At 39.1% G+C, this 19,033-nt stretch overlaps 1 protein-coding gene across 1 annotated transcript in view; it reads right to left on the bottom strand.

The window, feature by feature from the left end:
* Positions 1 to 1,539: 1,539 nt before the first annotated feature.
* Positions 1,540 to 19,033, bottom strand: part of CCDC85A (coiled-coil domain containing 85A) — a 438,624-nt gene continuing 421,130 nt past the window's right edge. The window contains exon 3 of the mRNA XM_082249954.1: positions 1,540 to 1,925. Coding sequence (XP_082106080.1) covers positions 1,876 to 1,925 — 50 coding nt within the window. The 3' untranslated portion in view covers positions 1,540 to 1,875. The remainder of the gene's footprint in view (positions 1,926 to 19,033) is intronic.

Genomic DNA, 19,033 nt, shown 5'->3' with positions numbered 1-19,033 from the left:
GTGCCCTGACTGTCCGCCACACAATCGCAGTCCCACTATAAGACGCTAATCACTGTCATAAAAAATATTTTTTTTCTTTCAAAATTGTCAGTCTTTTTTTGTTTATAGTGCAAAAATAAAAACTGCAGGTGATCAAATACCAACAAATATATTTGGATACAGCATTGCACGGCCGCGCAATTGTCAGTTAAAGTAACGCAGTGCCATGTCGCAAAAAGGGCCTGGTCATTAAGGGGGTTAAATCTTCCGGAGGTCAAGTGATTAAAGACTGAAATGTTCCTTAGTGCCTGCAGCTACAGAGGTTAGTAAGGTCTTGTTTTGAATTTTATTTACTATTAGGCCTTGTTCAAATGGATGTACTTAAAGTGGAACTTCACTCTCTCAATCAACATGGACTATTTGTAATCCTTATGCTGCTAGCATTAGTAAATAGAAATGTATATCATATTTACTTGTTTTACGCTTTTTTTTTTTTGCATTTCTTGTTACTTCCTTGTTTCCATGCCTTGGCAAATGATGTCATACATCCCAGGAGTCTTGAGGAGGGGAAGGAGGGGAAGGAGGGTTCTCAGCTCAGCCAATGCCTGAGACGGATTCTAGGAAGTAAAGGATACATGAATCATCTGCCCTTACTCAAGATGGCCACAGCCAGAAATGCCAGGGTCTCAGCAAAATAATGGATGGAGACATGGATGGATAGGGGAGTTTATTTTATATACTAAAAATGAATGAAATAGCATTTTTGGTTTGTGGTGCAGTTCCACTTTAAGCATACACTTGTGTGAGGGTTGTGTTTTGCCCAAACTGGATGCCCAGGTGTTCTGTACATCTGCCTGCAGGCAGTCCCATTCATGTCAATTGGTATAAAGCAGCTGCGGGGACACAGCCACTTCTCCCAATTTGACATCCGAGTGGGTGCAGGTGTTTGTCCCTGAACACACACTGTCTGTGTTTGCAAACACGACCTCAGAATGTCCATAGCCTGGCTATAGATTTACATTGGGAAGAAACATATGCAAACACTGGGAAGACAAACAAACTATAAACAGCTGGTGTTCCTAGTGGGAATTGTCCCCAGAACATCCAATGCTGCAAGGCAAAAATGATAAACTCCTAGTCACTGATCCAGCCCTGAGACTTTGAACTGAACAGAGGTTCACCGATCTGATGTAAAAGGTAGTCCTTTTAGTAAATTATCCCTTGAGTATACAGGTAGAAACAAAAAAGAAGCCTCTTTTTATACATTTTGAAAGCTTTTATAATACTGTAAGGTCTAGATATTGGTAATCTTATGTGAAAAGTATCCCAGGTGCCTGACATTATTAGCATTATACATTTTTAAAATGATAAATTAATATTTTATTTCATATCTTTAGTAACGTCAAGTTTACCAGACACCATAATTAAGTTAACAATAGAATATTTAAACATTGTTGCAGCAATACAATACTTTTTTTTCTTTTTTTTTCTGCTAGGAAAAGACTTTTATATATATATTTTTTTGTAATATATAGTATATATACTTTTACTGGACTGGAACATATTTCCTAAGAACGCACTATTTACCTTTTGGTTTTAAATAGCTGTGCCATCATCGGAAGTTATTTTTTAAAATGTGCTATAAACACAGTATGTGCCTTTTATTTCAAAAGGACATACATGCAGCTTTGAAAGATCATGTTAGAGTAATTGTGCCATTTTCTTGTAATTAATCTATACACAGATAGTTTTAGACATGTCACTCTCTCTGGGGAATAGTATTTGTAAATCGTCTTTGAGGATCTTTCATTGTCATTTTGCTTTATCATTGTAAGGGTGCAGAAAATAGCCATCTTGTACTACATTGGTCCTTTGTACTGACTGCCCGACAGATGTCTAATTCCAGGACATGAACCTGCAGCATCTCCAAGTTTCCTCCACACAGCCTGAAAAAGAAGAAAACACAAAAGTGTCAGCTTGCTGAGAAGTGAAATGCTTTATGCTGAATTGTCAGCTACCTTGCAAAGATCACAAACATATCTTTACATCAAATTAAATATATTGATAGATACAAATGTTTATTGAATTCAAAATGAAAAAAAAAATGCTTCATTCTTTGCACTGGATGACAAAGCTGGCCACCTTGAAAATATTTGGCCATATCTGAAACCGAGCCTTTGCATTTGTTTCACACTGTTTCATTTTTGAACCTGAGCGAATTGATCAGCTTAAAGACCTCAGTACCAGCATGGCTATTTTTCAGGTTTCAGTGCAGTGATAGTGTGACTGACAATTATTCAGTCATGCAACACTGTATGAAAATTATTTTTTTTTAAAATCTTTTTATTTTGGGACGGATGGAGTTTTCTTCTGTTGGTAATTAATAACGCTAGTTCTTCTTTTTTTTTAACTATAGAAAGGAAAAATACTAAATAAATACTAAATTCTAAAAATAAGCTGCTTTCTTTACTTTCTGTTAAAAATCATATAGACTAAAACTGCCAGAACAGCAGAAACACCCCCTAAAGGACCCCACTTCAAAAACCGGACACCCTAAGGTGATCTTATTTTTCCCATAATTTTTGGAAATGAAGAAACATGCTGATATTGAGGTGGTTAAGATACACTTTATCTTTAAAATTTCCCACTGAAGCCAAGTGCAAGTCTTCTGTTATTGAAGATAAAATTGCATTGTTCTAACAACTTCACTAGAAAATGGGATTTATAGGATGCTCACACACTATTTATACACAAATGTTAAAATACCAAATGGTTTTTAAAGCCAAAAAGCATTCAAAAGCATACAACATAATATAAAAATGAAATTTCTTAAAGTGGATGTAAACCCTCACATATACCCAGTGAAGTGAACAGCCTCAGATGATACACCGAGGTGAAACAAATCTTCCTACATAAGTTTTATTTGTATATCTGCTGTCTTCAGCTTCCTACACTGTTTAGAAAGTGAACATCATGTTAGATTTTTTTCTTCTTGTTCCAGTACTGGGTGTGGAGTTGTGGCTTACATTCTGTGTGAGCTGATTGGAGGAAAGGCACACACCCCTTCCACATAGGGAGAGGAAGAAAGAAACATGCAGTGCTGTGCTGTGAATAGGCTAGCTTTCTGGTAATCTATCTCTATGCATCCACCCCAACACAAATTTCCGGCTGCTTTTATCTCCTGTGTCAAAGAATGTGTCAGAAGGTATCATGCAAATAACAGAGGAATGGAGCAGCAGAAAGACATGGGATTTAGGGCTTTGGAGATAGATAAGTAAACACTACAGATATACAGTATGTGCCCAGGTCGAATTTCATGAATGGGGTTTACGTCCACTTTAAGGGTTATAACTATAAAGACAAATTTCACAGTATCACTATCTCTACGGCTAGGCTCACATCTTTGTGGGTGGTTTCCACTGCTGGTCTACCCCTGTTCCCGCAGCCACAACCACCCGCGCAGCAAAATGCGGTAGATGCGTGTGTAATCCAAATGGCACACAGCACACACTGGAAATTGCTTCCACACTGGGAACTGCACTGCACTTGCAGTTTCCATGTGAGCTGCAATTTTTGAAATGGTTCAGGGACCTTTTCCCTACATTTCAGGAGGCATGGCAGCCCATTCATGTAAACCATCAATGTGCACCTAGGCTTCTACAGTACATATTGATGTTTGGCTTTTCTGAATACATACATTCAGTACTGAAGATGTTCAGAAGAATTTTTGGAAGAGGGAGTTCCACATTTTTTCAGAATGTGATTCGTGGGTACCATAAGCCCCACCTCTTCAGGTGCTGCGAAACTACAAACAATAAGTCAGTATTTATTCCAGCAATAGAATATTTTTATAAAAATATCCATCACATGCACGTATTGTAAATATCTTTCTCTGTTAATTATAAGGCATGGGATTAAGGGCCTGGAAACTATCAAACCACACTATACCTCCACCTGGGAGGAGAACCATGCAGGGACTGAAATAGAAAAAGAAAAAAAACAACAATTAAAAAACGAATATATAGCAATGAGGGCCAAGAAAGGAAATAATTCCTTGTAAGTGAGAGTTCCTCGAAATGGTAAATTCCCTAAAAGTATGCTGAGACCCCGAAAGAGAAGGACCAGAGGAAGAAAGGGAAGGGGAATATATGCCCCTCACTATTACATATAGTGGTCGTGTTTCATAAGGTACCGGAGAAAGAAAAGCATACCCTGTAAGAAGGGGCCTGGAATCAAGTACACCTACACCATTTAATATGTATTTATAGATAGCATCTATCCTCTATATGCTGACATATAGATCCCATATTGATAAATTGGGCCTAAAGTATATTCACTGGGCCTCTCATAGCATACATAAATCAAATTACACATTTCTTGACAAAGCTCCAATGCAATATTCCCCACATGGTTCTTCCAGCGGGAGGTATGGAGCAATTTTGAAGCATAAAGAAGGTGTAGTGGGTGGGTCCTGGGGTGTGGTCACCTTCTACTGTTCACACACAGATGACTGTTGAACTGTGGCTAAAGCTGCTTAAAATAGAATGACACTAAGGCAGAGAAAAGATGGCAGCTGGGTTTCATCTTCCAGTCATGTGATAAGACTGACCTCTACTTTCCCCAGCACTCTCCCTATATACTACTCTGCCTTGCTTTTACATACTAGCAGAAGCACCAATCAGGGTTGGGGATGTCATGATTTCTGAAGGTGGCCCTGTGTACAGGTAAAGCGAAAGGTGTGGCAGCCAAAAGTAGAAGTTCAGATTCCAAACTGGAAGAGACCAGTGAATCTCCTGAACAATTAGGTAAACGTTTTAGAAGTACAAAATTCTCCTAAACTTAGATTGAGAAACATCCAGTTGTGATAACTTTGTTGCACACTGCCCTTTTTTTGAATATGTGCCCCAAAAGAAAAAACTGATATAAAAAAATATTTCCAATATTTGTTGTGTGAATGTTGTGAATGCAGTGAGCCACGGGCATAGAAAAAAAGAAGCATTACAGCATAGTAAGTTCAATCATCTATGGCTAAGAAGTAAGGTATATGGCTGTGAAGTTTATGGATGGTGACTTCAAGCCTTTGCAAAAAAGAATTAAAAAAATATATAAATAATATATACATATTTAAATGTATTTTTAAAGTTGAGACAAAACAATGAGAAATTGATGCAAAGTTGCATTAATAAATGCGTCTAATTTAGGATTATACAATGGAATCCTCCTTGATTCTCCCTATCAAGCTAAAGGCTAGGGAGTGACAGAGTAGGGAACCAGCTCATGGCTGCTTAGTGCTTAGTGGTGAGAAAGTGAATTGGCATGGGGTTCAAAAAATACTCCTTACCAATTACATGAAGAGGAAGATAATCAGTGTTTTTAAGAGATCTGTTCAAAAACAGGAGACTCTTAAAATAGAAGTCCACCCTAACACTAAAATCTCTACATCTACAGGCATCCTTGATCTAAGACCAACATATCTAGCCCTGCAAAGAATAAATTGGTACCTTTTTACATAACCTTTTTGAAGACATTTCTGTCCAGTCTCCAGGGGCAGAAGTTCTGCAGAGGAGAATGCTGACAATGGGAAATTAATGGGAAATTACATCCCCCATAGAGTTACTATAGGGCTTCTATTGTCAGCTGCCTCTGCTGCACCCACCTCCACAGTGAAGCCGCCCTGGCAGCTCAGTGTGGGACCAGACTGGAGTGGCTTCAAAAAAGATATGGTTCTTCTTTACAGGGCTAGATAGGTTAGTCTTAGATCATGGATGCCAGTAGATTTAGAGATTTTAGTGTTAGGGTGGACTTCTCCTTTAAAAAAAGGAAAAACTCAAGATGCATTTAGGTTGATTTATAGGAAAATTAAAAAAAATATATATAAAATAATTGCGCTATTGTGTTTTTTGCAGGATATATTTAATATGGAAAAAAAAAACTATGAGTAATACTAAGTTTTTTCTAAAAATGATGACAAATATGACTCAGACCTATTCGGCACACAACAATTAGATTTCTACCTACACGCATCATTTAATGTATTGTTCACATCAAGAGCTTAGCTTCAGGCTTACAGTATGAGATCTGAATTATGACCAATGGCTTATACTGTGCTTATAATTGCTTTGTACCAAGGACCACTGTAACATGCTAATTTGACAGGGTTACTGTTGGAGTACTCGTTTTTCATGTTTGATCAAGACTCGTCAATGGAGAAAATGTGAGGTTAAAGCAATTACTCTGCTTTTTTCCTGAAACATTGTTTTGGATAATATTTACCACATCTAAACAGCTTGCAAACAGTGAATAATCACATAATGATAGGGCAATCCACATATATACAATAACATACCCTTAAAATGGACCAGGCATTTTATATACAGGTGCATCTCAAAAATAAGAAGATCATCAAAAAGTAAATTTATTTCAACAATTCAATTCAAAAAGTGAAACTCTTACATTTTATATAGATGCGTTACACACAGTGATATATTTCAAACATTTATTTCTTTTTATTTTGATGGTTTTGGCTTACAGCTAGTGGAAATCTGAAATTCAGTATCTCAGAAAATTAGAATATTACATGAGACAAAAAAAAAAAAAGAATTTTAATACAGAAATGTTGGCTTACTGAAAAACATGTCCATGTACAGTAGAGCATATGCACTATACCAATACTTGGTCGGGGCTCCTTTTGCATGAGGTGTTATGGAAGCCCAGGTTGCTTTGATAGCGGCCTTCAGCTCATCTGACTGTGGAAACTTCACTCTGGACCTCATGCAACTAGGATTCTGTGCCTCTCCACTCTTCCTCCAGACTCTGGAACCTTGATTTCCAAATGAAATTCAAAATTCTCCACTGTCCGTTATGATTTGGGGAGCTATGTCATCTGCTGGTGTTGATAAACTGTGTTTCACAAGTTCAAAGTCAGTGCAGCCTTCTACCAGGAAATTCTAGGGCCCTTCACTTGGGAGAAACATTCTACAAACAGATTCACTGTTACATCTGTGCAGAATAACCTCTTTATTTGAAGGCTGCTGCCTTTTATTAACTCTGATTGTATCATCACTTGCCTGCTGCCTGGGTGTCCCAAAGTCTTGATGCTGCATACCTGACTATATCTATCACCTGATTAGTTGCAGTCTTTGCCCTTGTGTTTGTGCTCCAAGATGCATCTCTGCTAGCAGTCTTCTGTTCTCCGTGTTTCTCCATGTAGGACCTGGCTTGGCTGATGACTCTCCGGGCTCTCGACCCCACATCGGCAGATGACCCGGCTTGGGTGACTACCCGCTTTTGGACTTGACCCCTGCTTGTTCCTGCTCTCACTTCCTCACTCTTGCTGTGCGTTTATTATTGTTTGCCTCAATAAACTGCTTTATTTTACCTGCATCCCTGTGGGGTCTGGTTTCCTGGTACCTTGACACTACCTTTGGCTTTTTTGTAAGCCTGTTTAAAAAGATTTTTTGAGTAGCCTCGATTGCATAATCTGGATCCTAATCTTTCTGCTTCCTGTATAAAGAGAGTATCATTTGAGCAATTACATCTCACTCTGATATATTTACCATACGGGATTGATGCTAAAAGAGGTTTGGGGTGAAAGCTAGAAGCTTCCAGGACTGTATTGCCAGCCGTATGTTTTCTGAAAAGTTCGCTATAGAGTTGGCCCTCTGAGTTTTTGTGTATAGATACATCCAAAAATGTAAAAGAAGACTTTCTGTGGGACATTGTGAACCTTAAATTAAAGGTATTGTTCTGATTGATGTAGTCAAGAAAATCATAAAGTAGTGTTTCTGGCCAATCTTATAACATAAATGTAATCGATGTATCAGTACCATGCCAGAGCACGGTCCGTATACATCAATGCTGTCTACTCAGCAAATAGTAGAGATTCCCAGTCCCCCAGGTACAAGTTAGTGTAAAAGGGGGCACAACAAGTGCCCATGGCTACCCCCTGTACCTGGAGGTAGTGGGAATCAAGGAATATAAAATAATTATGTTTAAGAATGAATTCCAATAATAACACAATTAATTAATTAAGTGATCGTTCATATCGGCTTTTCTGTGAAAGAATGTGTTGAATGGCAGACAGGCCTCAATCATGGAGTATAGAACCTCTATAGAGCCTCAATGTCAATGGCCACCAAAGTGGTCTGGCCAGTGACGTGGAGGCCCTCCAAGATTTTAAGAAGGTGAATTGTCTTACGGAGGTATGATGGCAAGCCCTCAACAAATGGTCTGAGCTGGTTATCAACAAAACAACTTAGATTTTCTGTTAGACTACCTCTTTCTGATACGATCGGCATCCCAGTAGGGTCTTTGGGGTTTTTATGTATCTTGGGAAGGGCATAAAATGCTGCCCCTCTTGGATAGGTGATTCTTACATATTCCCCATGTATTTTTGGAAATTATGTTATGATAGTAGGCCTGATCAATGAAAAGATAGAATTCTTTGGTGAATTTCTCTATCAGGGATTTTGGGATTGGACGGTACCATTCTTTATTCTGTAATATGTTTTTTGCATTTTTTAATATACTGAGAATTGTCTTGTATCACAATATTTCTATTTCCCCCTTTGACAGAGGGCTTTATTGTGATCAATTGATTGTTCATTAAAAAGTGCAATGCTATTGTTTCATTGTAGGTTAAATTGCCGGGGCTTTTTGGGACACTTTAAGATTTTGAATGTCTTTAGTGACTAATTTAAGAAAAGCCGCCACATTGGAGTTAGAGCTAGGTGAGGGGTATAAGGTGGATTTCTTTTTAAGGCAGTTGCTGGTTAGAGAGGGTACAGCAGGGGAGGAGATGACTCCATCAACGCCTGCTAGCAGTGTGTCCAAATCAATTGAGTCAATAAGACTCCCTCGGTCATTTTCTTCAAGCAATGCTGTCAGATTATTTATGGTTTCTAGATCTTTGTGAGTATATGTAGATTCTGTAACATCTTGTTTTTTTAGTAAAAAGGCTTTTTAATAACAGATTGCGTATAAACAAATGTGTGAGTCTTTGATCACCTCAAACTTGTTAATTTATGAAACAGGGAAAAAGGTGAGGCCTTTGGCTAATACTTGTCTTTCATCTTGAGTAAGGTCATAAGAAGATAGATTAATGACATTTAGTGCAATTTGGGTGGGTGAGATTTGTGAGTTTTCTGTGTGAATGTTTTGATACTCCCTTGGTGTATTTGTGATTTCCCCCTTACTTTGTCTAAAAAATCACCCTGGGCCAAAGCACGGGAATGTGGGGTTAATTAGGCTACACTCAAATTGTGCGGATTTGTAATGTTACTATTAAAGATGTGGTGTTAGGTTTTGTGTTACTATATCTTTGGATAGGAGAAGAGGAAACATCCTCCATATCTGAGGTGTTCTCGTGAGATGTATTGCTATAGCGAAAGCGTTTTTGACGCCTTAGTCCATGATGTTGTGCCGGAGATGACTGGGAAGAAATATATGACATAGATGAGTATTTAAACATTTCAAAGTTGTTGGTATCGTGTCTTAAAATTCCTGAATGTTTATTCATTTTTCTATTAAATTGTTGAGTATCATACCATTTGTACGCTCATTCATCTTGGAGCGCTTTTTTTATCACGTAAGAATTTTTTGTCTTTTTTAGTTAGTACCTAATTTCTCAAGATGGTTTTGGAGTTTGCTTTCTAACTCTGTAAATAATGTATGTGTTTTTAGATTAGTCATTTGACTATTCAAGATATAAATTTTTTTATTAAAATCAAGAAATTCTTTTGTGATATTCTTGTATTAAGAGTGTCATCAGATCATTAGAACATTGTTTTTAAGACCTTTTCCCATGCTGTCTTGAAACTAGATTCAATATTGTCGAATGATGGAAATATTTTATCCCCCAGACCAAAGGGAAAATGCCCTCTTTCAAATAGTCTTCGAAGAATTTTATATGCCAAAAAAGTAGTGTTTTTTTCTCCACTGTTTGAGTCAGATTGGAGAAGATAATGATATTTCTAATTCTATCGACTCTTTGTCATCAAAATCTATTTGTGATTTATCTCTTGATCTGAACTTATTATAATTCCAAATGTCCACCACTGTTTATTTGTATCCTTGTATCTTTGTTCAGTTATCTGTATCCAGCCAAGTCATCTTAAACTACTTCAAATTATTGCAGAATGGATATTGTTATGTGATAAATCAATAAAAATTATTGAACAGAAAAATGCCCTTAAACTGCCTCTGAAGTTGCGTGACAGTGCGATGTATACAGCCTTCTACAGCAAAACTGATATTTGCAAAGAAAAAAAATGTAGGCAGTGACAGCTCCTTGTTGCTTACTTCTGTTTGCAAACATAGCAGCTTGGGATTTCCTTCCTTATCCAAAATAAGAGTCTAGTATAGATGTCAAAGCAGACCAATGCAAAAATCAGGAAAAACAATGGCTAAGGTTTCCCCCCTCAAAACGTATTACTAGACCCTTATGTGAGCAAGTAGCCTGACAAGCCAGGAAAGGGGGTGGAGAGAGCATGCACCCCCCTTACTGAATTATATCAGGTAACATGCCCCCAACATGGGGGGTTACCCTGCCGGAGGTAAACCCCCTGGCAAAGCACCTTTTTTCCATGTTGATGAAGACAAGAGCTTCTCCCCAACAACCCTGGCCCGGTGGTTGTGGGGTTCTACAGGTGGGGGGCTTTACCAATAAGAGAGACCGAGATGGCACCCCCACATGTGAAAAACTAAGGGGTACATTGTATCCCTACTTATTTACACAAAAAAAGAAAACTGTAAATTAAAAAAAGTCACATTGAACAACACATACAAAATTAAAAAAATTAATCTGACACGTCCAACTCAATCACTGGTTTGCCACGATTGACATCTCCTGGGACCCAGGATGACATCACTGTTTGCTATTGACACAGCAAGTGCTGGCACCAGCAGCTTCCTTAGCAACCATTGACAGGAAAGAATCTTGAATATACAGTGTAGTAGTAGAACTACCGCTTCTGTTTATGACATTCAGCTCCTGGTGAACAAACTGGCATTTGGAGGAATGCCCGTGAACAGCCAAATTTCAGTCCTGCGTTTGGACCTGATGTTAAGCTCCTTCCTTACATTTTTTTCTTAGATTGTAAGCTTCTTAAGGGCAGGAACTAATATGAATTCACTGTATATAAAGTAAATTGTCTGCGCTATATAAATACCTATAATAAATAAATCTGTAAGGTATGTGTAGCTTCAAAGCAAAATGTTTCTATTTATTTAAAACAGTAACTGCTCTGAAAGCAAAAACTACTTTTCCATGAATATGTATTTTTACTTTAATGAATTCCTCCAGGGTCTAGCACACACTTCTCTTTTATTTGAAGTATTAGTATCATTAACTCGGCAGCACACTTTTTAATATGGGCTATAAGAGGCCTCAGGATCACTAGCACATGTTCTCTTATGGAAATATCCTTTGCATTCTGCTCACCCTAAAGTATGAATATTTTTTTCATTTCTGCTCTTGGGAGAGGGTACAAAGTATTACCATATTTAATGTCAACCACTACAGTAAGCAATCAGCAGAAAAACAAAAAATCGTAAATATTTCAAAGATATTTAAGCAAGAGCATAAGCTGAACTTTTGCTAAATAATATGAATAAACTCTTACTTCTTAGTCTTGTTCCTTAAGGTCACAGGAGGCACATCATTAAAGTTTGCTAATCTGTCAATAGTTCATATGCTTTAAAGAGAAACTAAACAAATATTTTCTTATTATTCCATGCATTGATGCTAAGAGTATACAGTATAGCAAATACAGCCCGCTCTTAATCAATATGCCCTTTACTGAGCTTCCCCTCCAGTGTATGTGAATGTCGAAAGAACATATTATAGCTAATAAACCAATCAGTGAACTGGTAATGTTATCAAGACAATTCTGCAGCTGTGCTAAAATCAGAACATTTACTAAATGTATATTAATTCGAGTTCTTTACAATCCATTACAGTTCCTAATTAAAAAAAAAAAACATTTCACCGGATATTTTGGAATATAATTCCTGAAAAAAGTGATATGGAGTACCTCTCTGTTTTTGCTTCCTCTAACATCGATCACATTATAGTTCTGGAGCAGGTTTCAGTGTGGTTGGTGGCTGTGAATAGATTGTTAATATTATTCTCAATGCACCACAGTGGTGTAAACTGAACTATAAGGACTCAAGGCTAATTCCTTTGTCTCTACGTTGGAACTGCATTGGGCAAGGTTGCTTAGTATAGTCCAACGTATATATGTTGTGAAAAGTCACTCAAAGCATTTTTTAAAGATTATTTTGCCTTAAAATAGTCCCATTCTAGCCCTATCAACTATCCAGGTTTGAAACCATCCCCCCTGGTGCTTACCTACCTCCTTCCACAACATTACATCCCAGCCCGCATAATATAGTACTGAGCTTCCTGCAAAATAATGTCCCCTTGATTTGAATGGGATGTTGCTCCAACAGTAAAGGTACATCCCATTCACGTCTTCAGGCAATGCCACTTTAGATTTTGCTGGTTGGTGTGCAAAAAATGCAAGAAGCCGTCATAATCGGAGGAGGTATGTAAACAACCAAGTGTGTTTGTATTTGTGGGGAGAGGAAGGTGGGTTTGGCTAAGGATAGTTTAGGGGGTTATGGAGGGAGGCTGGGGGCTTTTACTCAAAGGCAAACTTGTTCTTTAAGGTGCTAAGGCTTTCAGTAAACTGCCACTATTGCCACATAGTTTTGCCACTGCCACATATTTTGAAACTAGGCAATATTTATGGTTTAAAACTTGCCATTTAACCACTTAAGCCCCGGAATATTTTACCCCCTTCCTGACCAGGGCCTATTTTGCGATTCGGCATGGTGTGATTTTAACGGACAATTGCGTGGTCGTGCGACACTGTACCCAAATGAAATTGACGTCCTTTTTTTCCCACAAACAGAGATTTCTTTTGGTGGTATTTGATCACCTGTGTGATTTTTTGATCATGCGCTATAAACAAAAAAAAGAGCGACAATTTTTCAAAAATAAAAATATTTTTTAATTTTTTTTTATATGAAATCCCCCCTCCCCCAAAAAAATGTAAAAATCTAAATTTTTTAACATTTTTGGCTAATTTGTTTTCTGCTACATATGTTTGGTAAAAAAAAATCACAAAAGGCGTATTTTGATTGGTTTGCACAAAAGTTATTGCGTTTGCTAACTAAGGGAAAGTTTTTTGTCATTTTTATTGTTTTTTTTTAACGAGTAATGGCGGTGATCTGCGATTTTTTTTTGCGGGACTGCGACATTGCAGCGGACAGATCGGACCCTTGACTGACATTTTTGACACTTTTGGGGGTACCAGTGACATTACTACAGTAATCAGTGCTACACATATGCACTTTTACTGTAAAAATGACACTGGCAGGGAAGGGGTTAACTTTATTTGAGAAGGAGGGGTTAAGTGCGTCCCTAGGGGCATGTTTCTTACTGTGATTGGATGTGGCTTGCGATGTAACAGCAGAGATCTACGGTCCTACATAGCAGGACCATATGATCTGTGCTGTTACACAGGGGAGAATGACAGATGGCTTTGTTTACATTAGCCGCCTGCCTTTCTCCCGGTGCAACCGAGGATCGCGAGTGACCGGCGGACATCCGGTCCGACGGTCACACGCGCGGGGGGGGGGGGGCATGAGCAAGCGGGAGCGCGCTGCCAGCGGCGCTTGCTTGCTCCCTAGAGCCTCACAGGCTAGCGACGTAGTACTACGTCACTTTGCCTGTGAGGGACTGACTGCCGACGTAGATAGACGTTAGGCAGTCGGCAAGTGGTTAAAGTGCTTGTGACCCTCTTAACTTGGTAATCACCAATCCCATTAACTAAGCATTCCTAATGTCAGCCATGTTAAGAAAATGTAAAAAAGTAGTAAAGCAGTCACATTACAATTAGTGTTCCCTTGCTCTGAAGGATGGGAGCAGAGACAACTTGTCATGTACAGTTGGTACAAGGAGGGCTGGGGCATGGCCATGTCAGCCTGTGATTCCCCATGAGAGGTAGACTGAGCATGTCTGCACAAAGCTACAATAGGTATGAATCCATGGACTGTGTTGATAGAAGAGGCCTGGCTAACAGGTAGGATCACCAGGTATGTTACGTTTTCTTGCATACAGATTATATAAAAGAATATTCATAACTTAACATTTAAAAAAACACTTTACAATTGACTGAAGTTTGTTCTTACGTTTACACATACTTTAATGTATTACCTAAAAGTATCCTGGAACTCTCAAAGTACCTAATCCAACTCTATTGCTCCACCTATCCTAAATTTAATCTTTAACCACTTAACCACTTAAGCCCCAGCCCTATTTCGGACACTTTTTGTTTACAAGTTAAAACCAGTATTTTTCCTAGAAAACTACTTAGAACCCCCAAACATTATATATATTTTTTTAGCAAAGACTCTGGAGAATAAAATGTCGGTCATTGCAAAACTTTTTGTCAAGCGGTATTTGCGCAGCGGTCTTTAAAACGCCATTTTTTTGGAAAAAAAATGAAAAATCATATTTCACTGCATTTAAAAAATACTAAACAGTAAAGTTAGCCCATTTTTTTGTATATTGTGAAAGATGATGTCACGCCGAGTAAATAGATACCCAACATGTTACGGTTTAAAATTGCGCCCCCCCGTGGGATGGCGACAAACTACGGTCAATAGAGATCTCAACCTGCGACGCTTTAAATTTATTTAACGGTTACCAGTTTAGAGGTAGAGTGTAGCTCTTTTTTTTAAATTATTGCCCACGCTCTGGCGATCGCGACGATACCTCACATGTGGGGTTTGAACAGCGATTTCATTCGCGGCTCGACTTGCGTATACGTTTTTTTTTGTGCGCGAGCTAACGGTGACGGGGGCGGCGAAATTATTATTTTTTTTTTTCTATTTATTTTTAATTTTTTTTAAACTTTATTACAGATTTTTTAAAAAAAAAAAAAAAATCTGATCACTTTTATTGCTGTCACAAGCAATGTAAACATCCCTTGTGACAGCAATATGTGTGACAGGTACACTTTATGGAGGGATCGAGGGTCTAAAAGACCCTAGACCCCTCCACTACACTTCCCTGTATGCAAAACGCCAAAAACGGCATTTTTGCATACAGCCGTTTTTTAAATTTGCCGCCTTTTGCAGCATAGTAACCCGGAAGTGACGTCATGGACGCCGCCTCCGGGTTACGTCATCGGAGACCCGATCAATGCCGTTTCCGGCATTCATCGGGACTCCATCCAGCCGGCGGACGTGCCGGCTGGGTGCTCGGGGCTCCCGGTGGGACAGGAGCCCCGGGCAAAGCCACGGAAGGCAGCGGGAGGGGGGGGACGTCCCCTCCCACCCCCCCGGGTAACGATCGAGCGGCTCCCGAGCCGCATCGGTCGTTACCGACGGAAAGCCGACCGTCGGCTTCAAACCACGGTACCGGGATGATGCCTCTAACTAGAGGCATTATCCCGGTATAAACCCGCAAAGTGTACCGACGTATCCGTACGTTACTATGCGGTAAGTGGTTAAAGATGGTTAAAGGTTTTACCCCCTTAATGACCAGGCCATTTTTTGCGATTCCGCACTGCGTTATTTTAATGAAAAATTGCACAGTCATGAAACTATGTACCCAAATACAATTGATGTCCTTTTTTCCCCACAAATAGAGCTTTCTTTTGGTGGTACAGTAAAACCTTGGATTGCGAGCATAATTTGTTCCGGAAACATGCTTGTAATCCAAAGCACTCTTATATCAAAGCAAATTTCCCCATAAGAAATAATGGAAACTCAGATGATTCGTTCCACAACCATTTATTCATAAGTCCTTCAGTTTATAGTCCATATAAAAAGATTATAGCATTGCGATAGGTTGTGTAACCATAAAATGTCCATCCACAAATAGCCGCTTCCACAAGGGGATTAGAAGCAAAATACAGCAGGAGCTACAGGGTATCAAAGAGGAGAGAGGCGCCTCTAAGTGTAGCAATATGGTTCCATTTAATGAAGGTACAACATTTAGCAACTCACATGGTTGATGAATAAAACAGACACATCTAAGTATGCAGGCATCCGGGGTAAAGCTGTCCACATAGACTATCTTCTGCACCGCCGGCTGCTAGTCTGTAATCCTGACCGGGAAGGCCACCCTGCAGTAAAGCGATCTGAAAGTGAGGGGCAGCATGGAAGGGATGACGTAGATGGCGGTGCGCAGGATGGTCTATGTGGACAGCTTTACCCCGGATGCCTGCATCCTTAGATGTGCCTGTTCCAATCATCAACCATGTGAGTTGATAAATGTTGTACCTTCATTAAATTTAACCATATTGCTACACTTAGAGGCGCCTCTCTTGTCTTTTATACTCAGCTGTGACTTGAGGCTACTTGTATATCAAGACATCACTTGTATATCAAGTCAAAATTTATTTGAAAATTTTGCTTGTCTTGCAAAGCGCTCTTAAACCAAGTTACTCTCAAACCAAGGTTTTACTGTATTTGATCACCTCTGCGGTTTTTAGATTTTGCACTATAAACAAGAAAAGAGCGACAATTTTGAAAAAAACGCCATATTTGTTATTTTCTGCTAAAAAACATTCCCAATAAAAAAAATTTAAAAAATCATTTTTTTTTATTAGTTTAGGCCAATTTGTATTCTGCTACATATTTTTGGTAAAAAAAATCCCAAAAAGTGTATTTTTATTGGTTTGCGCAAATGTTATAGCGTTTACAAACTACGTGATAGATTTTTGGAATTTTTTGTATTGTTTGTTTTTATTAGTAATGACGGCGATCTGCATTTTTTATAGGGACTGTGACAGTGCAGCAGACAGATTGGGCCCCTAACTGACATTTTTTAGGTTCATACATTATACAATTTTCTTGTACAACCTTCCTTTGGATTTACCAAAACCATATAACATGAGGTCAAACCTAAACACTTTTAATATGTATGCAATTAAGCAGGCCCTTATACTACATGGTTGAAGGTAAATTGAAATTGAATAAGAAAATTGTATAATGTATGGCCAGCTTAAGGATTGCCAATCAAACCTAGAAGCTAATTGGTTATTATGCACAGCTGCACCAGATTCTTTGTGCACCAGTTTGAGTAAGGCCCCTTTCACACAGGCGGACCGTTCAGATCCGCCTGTCCGTTTTTTTGGCGGATCTGAACGCTCCCCCCATGCAATCCTATGGGGCATCGGATGTCAGCGGAGACAAGTCCGCTGACATCCGACCCGATCCGTCAAATCTGGATGGATGGAACCCTATTTTCCATCCGTCCAGCGGATCGGATCGGATGGGATCGGGTGAGAACGGATTGACGGTCCGTTGACATCCGATTTCCCCCATAGAGATGCATGGGGAACTGTCAGCTGTGTCTCCGAACACAGCGCGGAGACACAGCTGTCCTCCTGCTGCTCAGCGGGGGATCGGCAGCTCGATCCCCCGCTGAGAAAAACGGACTCCGTCCAACGGACGGAGTGTGTGAAAGGAGCCTAAATCTCTCCCACAATGTTAACAGCAGTGCCATGTTACGAGAAGTACACTATTACTAGAAGGCCTCATGCACACTGGACTTGTTAAAAACACCAGTAGCTTTGTAGTGAGTTTTTCAGCATTTATTTTTGCATCTGCGTTTTTCAGCATCTTTGAGCGTTTTTTAGCATTAGCGTTTTTTGCCATCTTTAGCTAAAAATCACCTCTCTGCTATTTTAGTAACTCCGACTTTCCCACAATGCAATGCTTGCCAGAATTGCATCACACCCATGCAATAAGATTCAGGTGTGGGAAAAAAAGGGTCCTACAACATTTTGGTGCAAATCGCCTCCAAAGTCGCACTGACATGCGAGTTTGAAATTGTGCGCGTTCAGCTGAATGATTTCAAACCCGCCCTCAGTGTGAACCGGTGCCGTTGTTGGCAATAGGCTCCGATTTGACATGCGATTCGACATGAAAAATCACATGCCAAATCGGCACAATGTCAACAGGACTTCATGTTCCATGAATGATACCCTGAAACAGATTGCAAAATGCAGTGCGCTTGCCAGGATCGCATCGCATGGGTGTTCACACCCATGCAATGCAATTAGGTGTGGAGAAAAAAAGGGTCCTACAAAATTTTGCTGCAAATGTGATGCAATTTGAGCCATACAAAACATATGGCTCAAATTGCATCGCACATGTGATGTGCACAGGAATGCGGTGCATTTTTGGTGCAAATTACATGCGGTGTTCAGCATGCACCAGTGTGAACCCAGCCTATGTTCCATGAACGACAACTCCAAACAGAACCCAGGCTTAAAAAAAGCAATGGAATAAAAACACTTAAAAAAACGCCAGTTAGCAGTGTTTTTGTTGGCGTTTATCAGCGTTTATGAGCGTTAATTGATGTTAGAGCTGACGTTACAGCTGAAAAATGCCACTCAAAACCCACTAGTTTTAGTTTTTTACAGCCAGATACTGCCCCTGCCAAAAACTGCTGATAACAGCCTATGTGTGCATGGACACAAAGGATAATATGCTGGGGCGTTTATTGGCTGTAGAAAAAATGAAAAAGAAAATGTCTGATGCCAAAAACAGCAGCTGTAAAAACATCCAGTGTGCATGAGGCCAAAAAGTCAAAACAAGGAACAATTCTAGGAAATCAATATTAGTATTCGCATACGCAGTGTCTCAGGTCTGTTGTCCCATGCATGCTTTGCTCCAGTGCTGATATATTCAAATATGAAATGTACACAAGTATATCGTTGATTGATTGATGTATAAATGACAATTTGTTCTTTTGCAGACAAATATTGTACCGTCCTTGTAGCCCTGAAAAAGTATTTGATGAAACGCGTCGGCATCAAAGACCTGCGCTTTTTACAGTATTTACTGCACCATATACAATTTCCAATCTGGAATTTTAATGTTCGAAACTACTTTGATTGTGTCTATGTACTGATTTTAAATAATTCATTTTTTGCTACAATTAAATGTTTTTTACTTGTTTTTGATTATATCTCCATTTTTTTTTTTTTGGCCTACAAAGTCCAATCTTTTTACTTTTTTTGTTTCCCAA

Source organism: Pelophylax lessonae (assembly GCF_965119305.1).
Source record: "Pelophylax lessonae genome assembly, chromosome: 3".
NCBI classification, from domain to species: Eukaryota; Metazoa; Chordata; class Amphibia; order Anura; family Ranidae; genus Pelophylax; species Pelophylax lessonae.
This window is presented reverse-complemented; position numbering and strand designations above follow the sequence as displayed.